This window comes from Impatiens glandulifera, chromosome 6 (genome assembly GCF_907164915.1).
Source record: "Impatiens glandulifera chromosome 6, dImpGla2.1, whole genome shotgun sequence".
NCBI lineage: Eukaryota > Viridiplantae > Streptophyta > Magnoliopsida > Ericales > Balsaminaceae > Impatiens > Impatiens glandulifera.
This window is the reverse complement of record NC_061867.1, coordinates 41,176,870-41,194,259: the sequence shown is the minus strand read 5'-3', so window position 1 is coordinate 41,194,259 and position 17,390 is coordinate 41,176,870. Positions and strand designations below refer to the sequence as shown.

The following is a 17,390-nucleotide window of genomic DNA, read 5'->3' as shown; positions in this document are numbered from 1 at the left end:
CAAATCTAATTAATTTAAAATTGGTTTTATTTTGTAAAAATTAAGTTTAATTTTAAACTTAATATTAACATATATTTTATCCTCTCGGCACCCCACTTAACGCTTAATTGACCATCATTTTGTGACTCACACTTTTTTATATGTCTTTTTTATCCCATCGGTAAAACACCCACCAATATTAGTCGACCTCAAGTGATGACACATATCTTATCTCTCGTCAAACTCAACCACTAACCCCAATTGACCATCATTTTGCGACTCACACTTTTTCATATGCATCTTTATCCCTTGACAAACCATGCATCTTGTGACTCACACTTTTTTATACGTCTCTTTATTTCTCGACAAACCACTCACTAATCTTAGTCGACCTCTCTTTTACTATCACTTCAACAAATCAATAATCAATCTCAATTGATCACATGACTCTTATCCAACTAATAAGAATATATACAAAATATTATTTATCTATAAATATTTTAGATAAATTAATATTATTCAAATCTAATTATTTTAAAATTGGTTTTAGTTTGTAAAAATTAAGTTTAATCTTAAACTTAATGTTAACATATATTTATCCTCTCAAAAACCACTTAACTCCTCAATTGACCATCATCTTGTGACTCATACTTTTTCATATGTCATTTTTATCGCCACAACAAACCACCCACCAATTTTAATCGACCACAATTGATGAAACATCTCTTATCTCTCGTCAAACTCAACCACTAACCCCCAAATTGACCATGATTTTGTGACTCACGATTTTCATATGCCTCTTTATTCCTCGATAAACCACTCAACAATCTTAGTCGACCTCTGTTTTACTCCCACTTCAACAAATCAACAATCAATCTCAATTGATCACAAACATCTTTCCAATGTCAAACCAATCACTAACCACTACCCGACTTTTATCCCGTGACCTCACACTTTCAAATTCTCGTCAATCCAACCACTAATATCGACCTCATACTCGACAAACCATCCACCACCCGACCTCCATCTCGTAACCTCACACTTTCAAATGCTCGTTAAACCAACCACTAATTCCAACCTCACATTCAACAAAATACCACCATCCGACCTCTATCTCGTGACCTCACACTTTCAAATGCTCGCTAAACCAACCACTAATTCTAACCTCACACTCGACAAACCACCCACCATCCGACCTCCATCTCGTGACCTCAAACTCGACAAATCACACTCGCCAAACCAACCACTAATTCCAACCTCAAACTCGACAAACCACACTCGCTAAACCAACCAGTAATGCCAACCTCACACTCGACAAACCATCCACCACCCGACCTCCATCTCGTGACCTCAAACTCGACAAATCACACTTTCCAAACTAACCACTAATTCCAAACTCAAACTCGACAAATCACAATCGCTAAACCAACCACTAATTCCGACCTCACACTCGAAAAACCATCCACCACTCGACCTTCATCTCGTGACTTCACACTTTCAAATGCTCGCCAAACCAACCATTGATTTTGACCTCACACTCTCAAAGCTTAAGATCAGGTGCAAATCCTAATAAAGAGGAGTTTTTATTAAATCAAAACGTTTTTTGGAAAAGATTATTGGCGTTAGCGTTAGCCTAACACCGACGTTAATTTGTTATAATATTAACGTCGACATTAGGGTAAAGTCGACGTTAATAAAGAGAAGTTTTTGGAAAATATTATTGGCGTTAGCATTAACCTAACGCCGGTGTTAATCTGTTATAATATTAACGTCAACGTTAGGGTAAAGCCGATGTTAATATTCATTAAATGAATATTAGTGTTGGCACACGATAACGCTACTCTGATATTCATTAAATAAAACTCTACACTTCTTATTTTTTCTTCTTATCCCTTCTTTCTTCTCCACTGCCATCGCAATTCTTCCTCTTTCTCGCTCTTCCCATTTAGCCTTCCGTTTTTCTGCCGTTTAGCCTTCCTCCGTTTGTCCGACATTCAACCTTTCGTCGTTCAACTGCCATTCAACCGCCCTCTATTCTCCGCTCCAGGTAACATTCTTTCAAATAATGTTTAGATTTAAGGTTTATTTTGGTTGATATTATTGATAGATTTTAGGTTTGATTTATGTTTTATTTGATAGATTGTTTGATCTATTTCCAAATAATGTTAGTATATTTTATAGATTTGCGGATAAGTTATTAAAAAATTAGGTTATTTGATAGGTTTGCTGATAGGTTATTGAAAAATTAGGGACGGTTTGTTGATAGGTTATCCGATTATTTTTCTTGTTTTATTGCTAATAGGTTGTTGTTCTTTATTTTCAGTTTTATCGGTTAAAATCAAGTATTCGAGATTTACTCTTCGTCGGCATTCTCTATTTGGTAAGTTCTAAAATTTTCCTATGTTTTTTATTGTTAGGGTTGCATGTTTAGATAAATGACTTACTTGGATTATTAAGGTTGTATGTTTAGAGAAATGACTTATTTGAATTAATATGTTATGTTTTTTCATTGTGTTTTGGTGTTATTTGATATGTATCATAGATATTGATTTCATTAACTGGTTAGTATGTTGATTAATTGATTATATATTGCTAGTAATAAAATTGGTATTAATTTCATTAACTAGTTAGTATGTTGAGTAATTCTTTTCAAGTGTAGATGGTTTGCTGTACAATCCAATGACCATGACATAAAAGTAGATAAATATGGGTTTGTAAGTGTTAATGTGAATAGGACATTGAGAACTCAGAGCCATGATCCATTTGTAATGACAAGTCAAGCACACCAGGTTTTTTATGCTACTGATATGGCATCTAGACATGGATAAAAAATTGTTATAAAGATAAACCCACGTAATTTGTGTCTGTCAAATAAGATGACTTCTTTAAAACTTTAACTTTATTATTTTACAGATATCATGACACCTAAATGGGCTACAAGACGAGCATTATCGAGACATTTAGACAATCCTCAATCTCGTACAAATGATGTACAGTCTGATGAGCATATGAGCTATATGTGATCACTTCTAGACATTGAGGGACTATATGATTCCACCATTCTCGCGGTGTCTATCACCCCGGAGGAGGATTCCCCCATTCTAGAGACTACATGTAGTTAATTACAAGTTATACGTGATATTTAAATGATTATATAAATTTTAAAAAATGTTGTTTCACTGTTATTTTGTAGGGTCTTCATCGATGAGGGGATGGGGGAAGAACAAAAACACGGTTATCGAGAAAATGGAAACCAGGGAGAAGATGGGCTTGGAGTTTAGGAAGATGGATGGAAATTCCACATGCGATAACGTCTTCTATCGGTCTCGGCATATTGGAAGCATTGTCCGAAATCACGGGGTGGTGCCACATCGTCTAAAAAATTGGTTTGATCTGTCACATTGCCAGTTAAACCATATATGACAACATCTTAGTGAGTTTGATATTTCTAATGTGTTATCTTATAATTTGAAGCTTTTATAATCATAAAATCTATTGTTATTTTTCAAGATCCTTTCAAGTCTACAATAATCAATCTCATTAACTCCTACAGAGCTAGGGTGATGTCACAAGTGAAGAAAGCATGGGATAGGTGGAGATATACGAACAAGAAGAACTACATCGAACCACATAATGGCAACAAGGAGAGAATCATATTAAACCCCTCCTCCCGAATTTGACTTCGAAGATTGAAATTATCTCCTTGACCATCACTACTTCACAACTAAATTTAAGGTATACTAGTCATTTATAATTCATTATATATTTAATCAACTATAACTATCTTATATCTGCAAAAAAAAAAAGTACGACCAACGCGGTAAGAAATCGAAATTGGTATACGTCCACCACACCGGTAGTAGACCATTTTCGCAAGTGGAGCGACATATGGTAAGTATTAGTAAGAGTGTTAAATTTTCATAATATCTAACAGATGATATATATTTTATTTGTACAGGAGAGGGATTGGACACATCCCTAGTTATGCAGACTTCTTCCCACATACGCATACTAGGAGAGCAAACATCGAGGATCCGACTCCCGTGCCTTCTTCGCATGTTCAGCATGCCGTCTAAAGTTGTAATCCTTTCTATCATTTTAGTTTGCACGTCTAAGTTTAAAATTACTAACAATGTTGTAAGTGATTGTAGACTGTGATGCGTGAGCGACTATAAGCAAACTCTGATATGTCGTCGTTTGATGTAGATGAGGCTACTTTGGGACCATAGGGACACGAGAGGGTGACCGGGATGGGATTGGGAATATGTCCAACGCACTTTAGAGCCAATCAATGGGGAAGTTCTTATTCGAGCGTCAACAGCTCACACGTGTCATAACGTCAACAGACGGAAGCGTTGGTCGAGGAGAATAAGAACATGCAAGTACGGATGGAGGAGATGCGCACACAACAAGGATGTGAAATGGAGGAGATGCGCGCACAACATGGACATGAAATGGAGGATATGCGCGCACAACATGATCGTGAAATGAAAGAGATGCGCGCGATAATGCATGCACAACAAGAGGCTATACAGACACTTATGTCTAGGATGCCCATCCTCCCCCGATCAGTAGTTATTGACATACGATTTGAGATTTTTGTATTAATACGATTTGAGATTTTTTAATTTAGAATTGATTTTTATTTATGAATGATCTTTTTTACTAATAGTAGTAGAATAAAATATGAAACAAGTTTTAATAAGAATATAAAAAAATGCAAAAAACCCGAGAGCAAACATTATCAACGTCGGCGTTAGGGAGCGTCGACGTTGATAAAGAACAATAATAATGTCGGCGTTAGGGGAATGTCGTCGTTAATTAAAGAACAAAAAATGTTCCAAAAACCCGAGAGCAAGGATTATTAACGTCGACATTAGTAGAGTGCCGACGTTGATAAAGAACGATATTAATGTCTGCGTTAGGATAGCATTGACATTGATAAAGAACGATATTAACGTCGGTGTTAGGAGAGCACCGACGTAGATAAAGAACGATATCAACGTCGGTGTTAAGAGAGCGCCGACGTTGAAAAAGAATGATATTAACTTCGACGTTAGAGTAGGGCTGCAAATGAGCCGAGTCGAGCTCGAACCAACTTGAGCTCGAGCTCGACTCGATTTAGTATTTATTAGCTCGACTCGAACTTGAGCTCGAACGAGTTTATAAATTTGCGCTCGAACTCGAGCTCGACTATTAACCTACAAGCTCGGCTCGACTCGAAAATTTTGAACTAAAATTAAATTTTCAAACTCAAGCTCGATCTCGAACTCGAGCTCAAACTCAAACTCAAACCCAAACTCAAACCCAAACCCAAACCCAAACCCAAACCCAAACCCAAACTCAAACCCAAACCCAAACCCAAACCCAAACCCAAACCCAAACCCAAACCCAAACCCAAATCCAAATTTATTTTCAAAATGAAAATATCAAACTTTCATACATATTCAACATTTAAAATATTATATTTCAGAATAAAATATTAAACAATCATAAATATTCAAAATTTCAAAAATTATAGTTAAAAGTCCAAACTTTAAAAATATCAAACTACTATTACTAATCAAAATTCTAAAATATAAAATTTTAAAATTAAAGTACAAAATATTATAAATTGTTTGAACAATCAATATATTAATCTTTTTTAAGTTTATTCTTCAAGCATAACACACGTAATACCTACTGTCAATAATATAAAATGTTTAATATTAAAAATAATTAATATAAAAATACATGTTAAAAAATATTTAAAATTTAACTTATATATTAAGGAGTAGATACTGTCAAAAAATATTTTTATAAACTTATTTATAACTAGAATCTACTAATTATATATATATATATATATATATATTATAATATACTATTAATATTATAAATTCATTTTTTCTCTCAATATATTATATATAATATATATACTATAATTTTTTTATCCCTTCATATAATATATAAAATATATACTAACATTTTTTAATTTTTATTATATATAATATATTATATAATATTATATACTAATTATTATATCTTTATTTAAGCATTTTTTTTATCATTAATCCAACCATAATATAAATTGAAAATCATTTTATATAAACCCTGATATAAATTGAAAATCATTATATATAATAATGATTTTATATTTATCCAACCTCTAATATAATTTCATGCTTTTATATATATATATATATATATATATATATATATATTAGTGTTTTCTATATTCATCCTATAAGCATTAATTTCTCATCATATATCTATAGTATAAGTAAAAATAGATAGATTTTAATTACCTGTAAGCCTTGTGAATGAATGAGAGAAATATTGTAAATGAAAGATAATATGAGAAATGGAATCAACCTATTATCAATGAGTGAAAAAAATAGTAAGGACGAAAAAAGAAAAAGAATATGAAGTGGTAAAAAAGAATAAGAAGATAAGGAGAAGATGAAATGCTTGAAGATGAAATGGCAATGAAGAAAAGAAATTGTGAAGACGGAAGAGAGAGAAGAAAAAAAAAGATGAAAAGTTATGTAGATTGAAATTAGGGTTTAGCTTTAGATAATATAATATAATAATATGGATTGGACCTATTATATGGGCTTTGAAAAAAAGAGGAGGAAAGAGAAAAAATATTGTTTTAAATTTTAATATTAAAAATAAATAAAAAATATATTATATTACGAGGCTCGAAAAAGCTCGACAAGCCATCGAGCAAGCATTATATGAGCTCGAGTTCTGCTCGAATATTAAACGAGCCGGCTCGAACTCGATTAAAGTCAAGCTCAAAACAAGTTTTGACCGAGCGACTTGACTCATTTGCAGCCCTACGTTAGAGGAATGTTGACGTTAATAATAAAATCAGAAATGTTCCAAAATCTTGAGTGCAAAGATTATCAACGTCGGCGTTAGGGGAATAACGCCGTCAATAAAAACCATAATCTCTTAACGACGGACGACGATTTTGTTCGACGACGCTAATAATTATTAGCGACGGAATTAGGACTTTTAGTGACGGTCTATGACGTTGGTAATGATGTGTTTTACACTGGTGATTCAATATTAGATTTATATGGACTAAACCACAAAATAAAAAAATAAAAAATATTGTTTCAATAACAAGAATAAAATTATTAAGCAACAAGATCAAAATAACTTTTCCAATACATCATCATCATACGTTAATTTGAAGTCATCAAATTTAGAAAAAACAATGACAATGTTACTGCATGCAAAACCATACCTGATTAACTAGAAATCCTCTCAACATAATCAAGAAATTATCATGCCTCTCTTTCTCTTGCCTTTCCAGCTCATCTTATTATTTTCCAGTTTCATCATCCAAACATTATTTCGAATCCATTTTAACATAGTGTTGTTGGATCTCATGTTTTACAGATGATGTATATAACACAAAAACAACATTCAACTCTTCACTTTATTAAAAGTGTAAACCACATTGTTGTTGTGATTTTCTTAATCTAGGTAATGACTCTAAAATATAAAGGGTTGTCATAGGTTACATGACAAACACTTAATAAATGTTATAGATTCTCTGCCCTAGTTCAATAATCTTTAATTATGCTTGTACATTCATTTCAATTTTTTCTTACTTTTGATATTAGAAATTAATTGTATGTAAAGATGTCATATAATACTACTATTGTAAGCAATTAAATCTTCGATACATTGTGTCGTCCAAAGTTAAGAACCCTAGTTATGTGATTCCCTTGACCTTCCAAAAGGAGAAAATTTTGGGAAAAAATGGAGGAAATAAAGGGGTTTGGAGAATGTATTACAAGGTTAAAAATACTGTAGTTATGCCAATGTGGAAAGTCTTTTACAGCTGTTTATTTTATAAGAACTTATATGTTTTACCTACGAATTGGTTATTGTTACATTTTTTTCTGTTTCTGGTTAAGTAAAAATGAGTCCTAGGGAAAGAGGAGTTCATTTTGTGAATCAATCAAAAGATATTTGAATTAGGGTTTCTTTTCATTCATTTTAATATTTAATTAGAGGCATGCATTCATATTTATCTTTTAGTTGTGGATGTTGTTTGAGTTTTATTATTGTTTATGTAAATGCTTATATCAACTCTTCTCATATTTTGTAATAATTTTTTTATTTACTTAATTATCTTCACTAAACTTTTATTCTTTTCACAAAAATATTCAATAAAAAAATCTTACTTTCAATAAATATTTTTTTTTTCAACAAATGGATCTTTAATTTTGAGTTGTGTAGTTGAGATTCAAACAATCACAATTTTAATCTTTAATTGTATAAGATTTTGTCTCAATATACTTAATTAACTTAGCATTGTAACTTATAAGGCACCAAAAATAGCAGGATGCCTAAAAAACTCTAATGAGATATACTCTTATTTAGAATATGGTTATAATTGTGGGGTTATGATTATCGGTCGTACTAGTTACCAACTTATTTTAGAAAACGTAATATTTTTTTAAAATTATTTTAACCATTATTTTACCGTTTAATATGTATAATCTCGAAAAAATACCAAATTTAAAAACAAATAATTCCAAAATATAAACAATATACTGTACTAGGGGTGTAAGCGGTTCGGTTCGGTCGGTTTTATAATCAAAAAATTCATTTTGATGTCGTTTTTTTCAAAATCTTCATCCGTTGGTTGGCGGTTAAAGATCGGTTCAATTTAATTGGTTATAAAATCAGTTCGGTCGATTTATCCGTTTAATCATTTGAAAAATAACAAATATATATAATATAATAAACTAAAAAAAAAATAGTTTAGTTTTTTTTTAAAAACAAATATATATAATATATAATAAAAGGGAAATTTGATGAAATGGCCCCCCATAAAAGGGGAAATTCCATAAAAGGCCCGCGCCTGCTAATGTTGACAAAAAGGGCCCTTTTGCCCTGCGAAATGTCAGAAATACCCCTCCGGCGCCAGTTTTTACGCTCATTGACGCAAATTACTATTCACGCGATTTAGATTAAATCGCATGATTTCATTCACGCGTTTTAGATGAAACGCGTGAATGACAATTCGCGTTTTTCAATTAACGAGAATTCCCATCCACGCGTTTCATCTAAAACGCGTTGATGAACTCACGCGTTTTAGATGAAATGCGTGGATGAGAATTCGCATCTTTAGTCTTATATATAACTTTTCGGCCCTAATTTAAAACAAAACCTCCCCGATTCTCCCTCCCACCCCGACTTCCAAAACCACGTCTTCTCAACTACCGACTTCCTTCAACATCGATCAAGATCATCGTTCCTCAACATCGTTCCTCGTCCAACATCATCGACTTTCCGCCGTCTATTCGACATCATCGTCTTTTTCCGCCGTCTCTTCGACATATTCCGGTGAGTTTAGGGCTTTAAGGGTTAGGGTTAGGTTTTAGAAGTGTATTATGTCGTTTATATTGATTTATATTGATGTATTTAGGGTTTAGGGTTTGGTTCTGGTTTCGTTTATGTGTGTAAATGCTTTTAGTGTATATGACGAGTATTGTATCAATGTTCTTATTCTGTATGCATGCATTTCACGCTTATTCATTCATTTCTCGTTTAAGAAATGGCATTTCCGTGTTTGTTATGTTCTTGTGAAGAAATGGTATTTTTGTATTTTCTTTGACTGTGTGGCTTAGGGTTTAACTTTTGCTGCTTTACTGCTTAATTTTCGTCTGTTCTTATTCTTCTTTACTACTTTACGTTTAATAGAATGCCAATGAGACAGGATGAGTTGTTGATTTAAGAAATGACACATCATATGCTTAATGTATTTAGAACTGTCCATTACTGCACCTTAATGTATTACTGCACCTTTACTGCACCTTAATGTATTAAGAAATTTGCAAGCATTTCTCAATGGTTAATTCGATTTGCTTATTCCCATCTTGTTCCTTGTTTTGTAGATGGAGTCCACTATAATACCCGAGTTTGCTGGAAGGGTATCTTGGAAAACCAATATGGGAAATATTGCGGCCAAGTTTGCGAAGATGAATCTAACTGAAAGGGTAGAGGAAACCCAATTCAGATTCTTATTCAAAGGGCACCCGTTACTGCGTTTCTCAGGAACGATTATACACCACATGCTCCTCAGAAAGTCCAGATCAAATTCTATGGAGATGAAGTTCCTTGTGAATGGAGAAGAGTTGTGCTTCGGGATGAGGGAGTTTGCATGGTTACAGGTCTCAATTTTGGGAGATTCCCTGCGGAGCAAACGATTTTCAATCAGGTTGAAGAATCTCCAACTTTGGTTCTTAAATATTTTAAATGTATTCCACTTATTAGAATAGCAGACCTTCATTCAAAATTCCTGTCCTGCTCTGATAGGGAAGATGCATGGAAATTGGGGCTGGTATACATTGTTTCCCATTATCTCTTTGCCCTTGACCCGAAGAGGATAATAAATATGAAACTCTTCAGCATGGCCGATGACATCGACACCTTCCTCAATTTTCCATGGGGAAAGGTGTCCTTTAGAGCAACCATCAAGGGTTTGACCAAAGACCTTGATCGCTACAGGAAGCTATATCTGCAGAAGAAGAATGCCGCCTCGGGGAAGAAGAACAAAGACAAAGACAAAGATGTCGATGTTTCTTATACCGTATATGGGTTCGCACTAGCCTTACAAGTGTGGACTTATGAGGTGATCCAAACGTTTGTCCCCAATCTTGCAATTAAAACGACGCTTCAAACGGAAGAGCCTGTCTGCCCAAGGATAATACAGTACAAATCAAAGAGGAAGAGCACTGCCTCTGATCTTCACACTACCCTGCAAGGCACGATTGTTAAGAAAATGGAATTGTCTGAAGAAGAGAAGATCTTATATGCTGGGGATGACTTTAAAGATATGGGAGGTAATGTTTATGATGTCCTTTTTGATCTTGACTGCAGAAAGAGGAAATTTGGAGATATTGACGATGGAGTTCCTCATAAAAAAACTGTCATGAGGAAGAAAAGACAAATTACTCCAGCCAAAGCCAAACCTTCCACGAGAAGAACAACCCGCAACCCTACCCCCAGCACTAGCACCAGCAGCTCTTATTCTGTCGAGAGCGCCACGAGTAGAAAAGACGAAGACGAAGACGAAGAATCCTCTCCCCCGACTCCAACAGCAACAACTCCCCAGGATAGATGTAGATTGGATGAACTTTCGAAGGAGCTAAATGAATTCAAAACTGAAATGAGAGATGAAATCATTCTCATCAAAACTGAAATGAGAGATGAAATAATTCTCATCAAAACTGAAATGAGAAATGAAATAATTCTCATTAAACGGATGTTAAACCAACTACAACAAGACTTTGCCACACAAGGGGAGAAAAAGAAGGAGAATGATGAAGAAAAGGACGAGGAAGATTTTGAGGTGAACACTGAGGTATGAGTTTGAATGATGATAAATTTCGTGCATTTGGCATTTCTTGCATTTGGACTAATTAAAGGATTTTTTCTTTTTTGTAGGATGGGAAGGGAGACAATGTTGTGCTGATTTTGGAGAAAGACAATGTTGGGCTTGTGGAGGAGAATGATGTTGAGGTATGTATTTCTTGCATTTCTTGCATTTGGACTAATTGGTGCATTTCTTGCATTTGGACTAATTGAAGGCTTTTCTGTTTTTTGTAGGATGGACAGGAGGAAGACATTGTTGGGCTCTTGGAGAAAAACAATGTTGGGGAGGACAATGAAAATGAAGATCATGATTTGTTGAACGAAAAAAATATTGAGGTATGCATTTCTTGCATTTGGTGCAATTCTCGCACTTTGCATATTTCTTGCATTTGGACTAATTGAAGGCTTTTCTGGTTTTTGTAGGATGGGCCGTTGTTGGAGATGGACAATGTTGGGATTTTGGAGGAGAAGACAGATGAAGATGGTGAATTGAATATCGAGGTATGCATTTCTTGCATTTGGTGCAATTCTCGCACTTTGCATATTTATTGCATTTGGACTAATTGAAGGCTTTTCTGGTTTTTGTAGGATGGGCCGTTGTTGGAGATGGACAATGTTGGGACTTTGGAGGAGAAGACATATGAAGATGGTGAATTGAATATCGAGGTATGCATTTCTTGCATTTGGTGCAATTCTCGCACTTTGCATATTTATTGCATTTGGACTAATTGAAGGCTTTTCTGGTTTTTGTAGGATGGGCCGTTGTTGGAGATGGACAATGTTGGGACTTTGGAGGAGAAGACAGATGAAGATGGTGAATTGAATATCGAGGTATGCATTTCTTGCATTTGGTGCAATTCTCGCACTTTGCATATTTCTTGCATTTGGACTAATTGAAGGCTTTTCTGGTTTTTGTAGGATGGGCCGTTGTTGGAGATGGACAATGTTGGGACTTTGGAGGAGAAGACATATGAAGATGGTGAATTGAATATCGAGGTATGCATTTCTTGCATTTGGTGCAATTCTCGCACTTTGCATATTTCTTGCATTTGGACTAATTGAAGGCTTTTCTGGTTTTTGTAGGATGGGCCGTTGTTGGAGATGGACAATGTTGGGACTTTGGAGGAGAAGACAGATGAAGATGGTGAATTGAATATCGAGGTATGCATTTCTTGCATTTGGTGCAATTCTCGCACTTTGCATATTTCTTGCATTTGGACTAATTGAAGGCTTTTCTGGTTTTTGTAGGATGGGCCGTTGTTGGAGATGGACAATGTTGGGAGTTTGGAGGAGAAGACATATGAAGATGGTGAATTGAATATTGAGGTATGCATTTCTTGCATTTCTTGCATTTGGTGCAATTCTCGCACTTTGCATATTTCTTGCATTTGGACTAATTGAAGGCTTTTCTGGTTTTTGTAGGATGGGCCGTTGTTGGAGATGGACAATGTTGGGACTTTGGAGGAGAAGACAGATGAAGATGGTGGGAATGTTGAGGAAGCTGTGGAGGAGCAGATGGAGAAGCAGGTGGAGGAGCAGGTGGAAGATAATGAAGATGAGGTGGAAGAGAAGGTTGAAGAGAAGGTTGAAGAGAAGATTGAAGAGAAGGTGGAAGAGAAGGTTGAAGAGAAGGTGGAAGAGAAGGTTGAAGAGAAGGTGGAAGAGAAGGTTGAAGAGAAGGTGGAAGAGAAGGTGGAGGATAATGAAGATGAGGTATGCATTTCTTGCATTTGGTGCAATTCTCGCACTTTGCATATTTCTTGCATTTGGACTAATTGAAGGCTTTTCTTGCCTAATTCAATGATTTCTTTGTAGGTGGACGATGATTTCGTTGTGCAGAGGGGTAGTAAGGGGGTGCAGAGGGGTAGGAAGGGGGTGTAGAGGGGTAGTAAGGGGGTGCAGAGGGGTAGTAAGGTGGTGCAGAAGGGTAGGAAGGTGGTGCAGAAGAAGGTGGACGATCATTTCGTTGTGCAGAAGAAGGAAGAGAAGAAGGAGGACAAGCAAATAGATGAGGATGTGGTGGTACTGAAAGATGCATCCCACATCCTATTTAAGAGAAAGAGGACAGCGTCGAAAGCTGTACTTAGTCCCTACATCGTCCCTCGTCCAAGAAAGAAGACGATTGTTGTCGATCCTATGTCGACTTGTAATGAGCAACTGAAGAAAGAGTTCAAGAAAGAATTTGCGAAAGGGGCTAAATTTAAAGACATCCAACTCTCTGATGGCACTGGAGACCTTAAGTTCTTCACTACACCCTGAAGTACCAAAAGCAGAATGGAGTGGGGACTGTGGCGTTTTTGTATTAATGTATTTAGAGTACCTGACTGCTAAACTTGGTCTAGAAAATTTCATATCAAACAATATGCAATTATATAGAGAAAAGTGGGCAGTCAGGTTGTACCACCAGATTTTAGAGCCATGAAGTTGTAAACACTGAATTATTGTTGTAACATGTGTGAATACTGAATTATTGTTGTAACATGTTTTGTAAATACTGAATTATTGTTGTAAGATATTGTGTAATACTGAATATTGTTTATCATCATCATCACATACATAATGTTGTAATAGGTACCATAAAAATGTGTAATAATATGCGTATGCGTGAGTTATGACTCACGCGTATTACAATATGCGTCTTTTATGACTCACGCATATTCTAATATAACTCACGTGTATTGTAATACACGTGAGTCATAACTCACGCGTATTACAATATGACTCACGTATATTGTAATACACGTGAGTTATGACTCACGCGTATTACAATATGACTCACGTATATTGTAATACACGTGAGTTATGACTCACACGTATTACAATATGACTCACGTATATTGTAATACACGTGAGTTTAGCATTGTGCAATATATATGCGTGAGTCACTGTATGGCCAACCTGGATGTATTATACAATCTGTGTACAACTTTCAAATAAAAAAACATAGACAATATTCAAAATTGAAAACCAACAATCAATCAGTATACAACTTTCAACTTTCAAATAAAAAAACATAGACAATATTCAAAATTGCATAGACAATATTCATGTTTGTGGCTGAGATGATGGCGACTGAGATGATGATCCTCTTGCAGCTCTTGCAGTAGAGGGTGCAGGCATTACTGATTTGCATGTTGCCCTGTTATGACCCTGACCACCACATGAGCTACATCTTCTCGGTACCTTACGAATTTCACCTTGGGATGACCTACGCTTTGTTTGAGGTCGCCCTTTCTTAACCTTAACAGGTGGTTTAAGGCACACTCGTTGTTTGATATGTTCTGCTTCATGTAAAAAGAACTGCTTCATGTAAAAAGAACTCCACATCCACATCTTTTTTTATATCAGTTATATAAGAAAATTTGGCAATCATGCCAGGAGCATTATACTTCGCTTGAAGCAATAAATCATATCTAGATTTGTCAACATCGGTAGCAGAATAAATTTGATCAACTAATTGGGCATAAGTAGAATTTTGGGGAACAATCATACCGCTGTTTGACTTTGCAGAAAAATGAGTAAGATCATCCGTAGTTTTCCACTCTCCATCAAAGTAAAGAAGTACAGGTACTTGAGCTGCAATTGAAAATAGTTCAACAACATCACAAGAATTGAAAAAAGTTCAACAACATTACCATAACCGAGGAGAGTTTGCTCGTAGAGTTTAAGGAAATCCAATGCCGCAACTTTTTACCATAAGTTTGCTTCAATGAATCTAATGGGATAAGAGCTCCCTATCCAATAGGTCCATTGAAGCAAACTTGTGGTTAATTCTTGGAACATTGTATCTCCACGAAACATACCAGTAAACTCTACCTCAAAGCTTAATTCGCGTGAGCGTGAATCAGCTACACTATGCCAGCAAGCAAACCCTAAACCTTAATACTATAATAACAACATAGTATTGATTCCCATTCATTCGAATACAACCTAGCTAAACTATAATTTAACTAACCTAGTGTTCATAATCACTAAAAACCATAAAATAAACATACCCATTTTGAGAACGAAGAGTAGTGGGTCAGCTGCTGCTGCTCGTAGTCGAGTTCTTCAGGGGAGGGTCTCGTGGTGTCGTCGTAGTCGTCAGCTGCTGCTGCTCGTGGTCGAGTTCTTCAGGGGAGGGTCGAGTCGGAGTGGCGAAAGCGAGAGAAGAGAGAAGGGGAAATTAGTGATTCGTGGTTTTGTTATAAATTAGGGCACAAAAATATTATATACGATGAAAGACGAGAATTTAAATTCACGCGTTTCATCTAAAACGCGTGAATAAACTCACGCATTTTAGATGAAACGCGTGAATGCATTTCATCTAAAATGCGTGAGTTTATTCACGCGTTTTAGATCAAACGCGTGAATAACAACATTGTTCCTTGTTGTTTGAGTTATGTTGTAAACAAAGAATGCGAATATGCGTGATTATAAACAATACGCGTGAGTTATGTTGGATTGTTCTAAATAAGCATAAGTTATGATATTGTTAACAAAAGTAATAAACCATAAATAGAAGAATATTCAGTAATATAAACCACCATAAATCATAAATATCCAAATTAAGTATTGTTATAAACCATAAATATCATAAATAAACCATAAATAAAAGAACAATAAGTCTAAACAACTCCAAATTAAGTAAGCAAATGCTGCAAATCACAAGAAGCAACAGATTGAAGCAACTTTGTATGAGGAACAACATGTTCATCCAATATCCAAGACATAGCAGCCGCTGTCTCATAAAGCCAATTGTCGGGAAGAACATCAAAATCCTTTTCAATTGGTCGACACCTGCTGTATATCTCGAAATATACTATTATAGTTTTCGCATCCCTTGGCTCAGCAAATGGATAATCTAGATTATCCGATTCTTTAATACTACCACCTCCAGCAACTATTAACTCAATGAGATCCTATTTGTAAAGTGTGTTGAAATTCCCTATAAATATAAAAATGTAACCGTCGAACAGTTTCGAACGCTAAAAAACAAACAAAGAAAATAATTTCAGTTATCAAGCAAAATAATAAAAGTACAGATAAGAGGAATAAGACCAAACTCACATTATTCAACAACAGAAGTCTGCCTTTTCTTAGACCACCTTGGGCTCCATGATTATCATGTTTAACCTCATAAGGTTCCTCATCAACACAGTTTTGGGTTTTCAATGATGATTTTATCCCTACACAAAACAATTTTTATATTAATTTAACAGACATATGTATGAAACAAATCGTGTTAACAAAGACTCACAATCAATAGTAAGGACCCATTTCCCGTTCAGAATTGTCTTCAATACTTTTTGAGTTCGGCCGCATGCACCATTGGGATCAGTGTAAGCAATAACATGGGTTACATCTTCTCTCCACTTCGGAGACACCCTTGCACCAAAAGTGCGAGCAAATTCAACTATCAACAACTGTGTAAAACAATAATATAATGGTTATTACATTCAAAACTAGTTAATATGGACATAGTAGAGAGAATAGAACATACATTATTTTCAGGTGATAATTGATTGGGACATAAGGTCATAACAGTGTTTGTTGCCTGCATATTATAAAAAAAAGAGTTTTGTTATTAAATACATAAATATGAACATTTCAATTCAATATAACAACCATTTTATTACATACCATTTTGTTTAACGAACTGAGAAAACCACAACGGCAGCTCCGGATCTAAATACTACAATATCCATTAATATAAACAACAGAATATACATCAATAGCTAACCATACAATATTCATGTAATTGAAAACCAACAATCAATCAGTATATATAGGAAAACCAACAATCAATCAGTATATATAGGAAACGACATAATATACATCAAAACCAAACCTTAAACCCTAAATACAACAATATCCATGAATATAAATGGCAGAATATACATCGAAACCTAACCCTAAACCCAAATACTTCGATATACATAGGAAACAGCATAATATACATCAAAACCAAACCTTAAACCCTAAATACACCAATATCCATGAATATAAACGATATAATATACATCAAAACCTAACCCTAAACCTAA

General features: G+C 34.9%; 1 protein-coding gene across 1 annotated transcript; it reads left to right on the top strand.

Annotated features, from left to right (window-relative positions):
• The first annotated feature begins 11,254 nt into the window (after positions 1-11,254).
• Positions 11,255-13,623, top strand: LOC124943620 (acidic leucine-rich nuclear phosphoprotein 32-related protein 1-like). Its single transcript, XM_047484101.1, has 11 exons — positions 11,255-11,353; positions 11,437-11,457; positions 11,599-11,700; positions 11,788-11,814; positions 11,953-11,979; positions 12,118-12,144; positions 12,283-12,309; positions 12,448-12,474; positions 12,613-12,690; positions 12,787-12,903; positions 13,420-13,623. Exons 1-11 carry the CDS (start codon positions 11,255-11,257, stop codon positions 13,621-13,623), a joined length of 756 nt encoding a protein of 251 aa, XP_047340057.1.
• Positions 13,624-17,390: the final 3,767 nt, after the last annotated feature.

Bases quoted from the DNA above. Each gene is read 5' to 3' on its own strand.
- LOC124943620 (XM_047484101.1), top strand. From the start codon at position 11,255: ATGTTAAACCAACTACAACAAGACTTTGCCACACAAGGGGAGAAAAAG. The intron at 11,701-11,787 runs GTATGCATTTCT...TGGTTTTTGTAG, and splicing joins TGAACGAAAAAAATATTGAG to GATGGGCCGTTGTTGGAGAT. The intron at 11,980-12,117 runs GTTGGGACTTTG...TGGTTTTTGTAG, and splicing joins CGTTGTTGGAGATGGACAAT to GATGGGCCGTTGTTGGAGAT.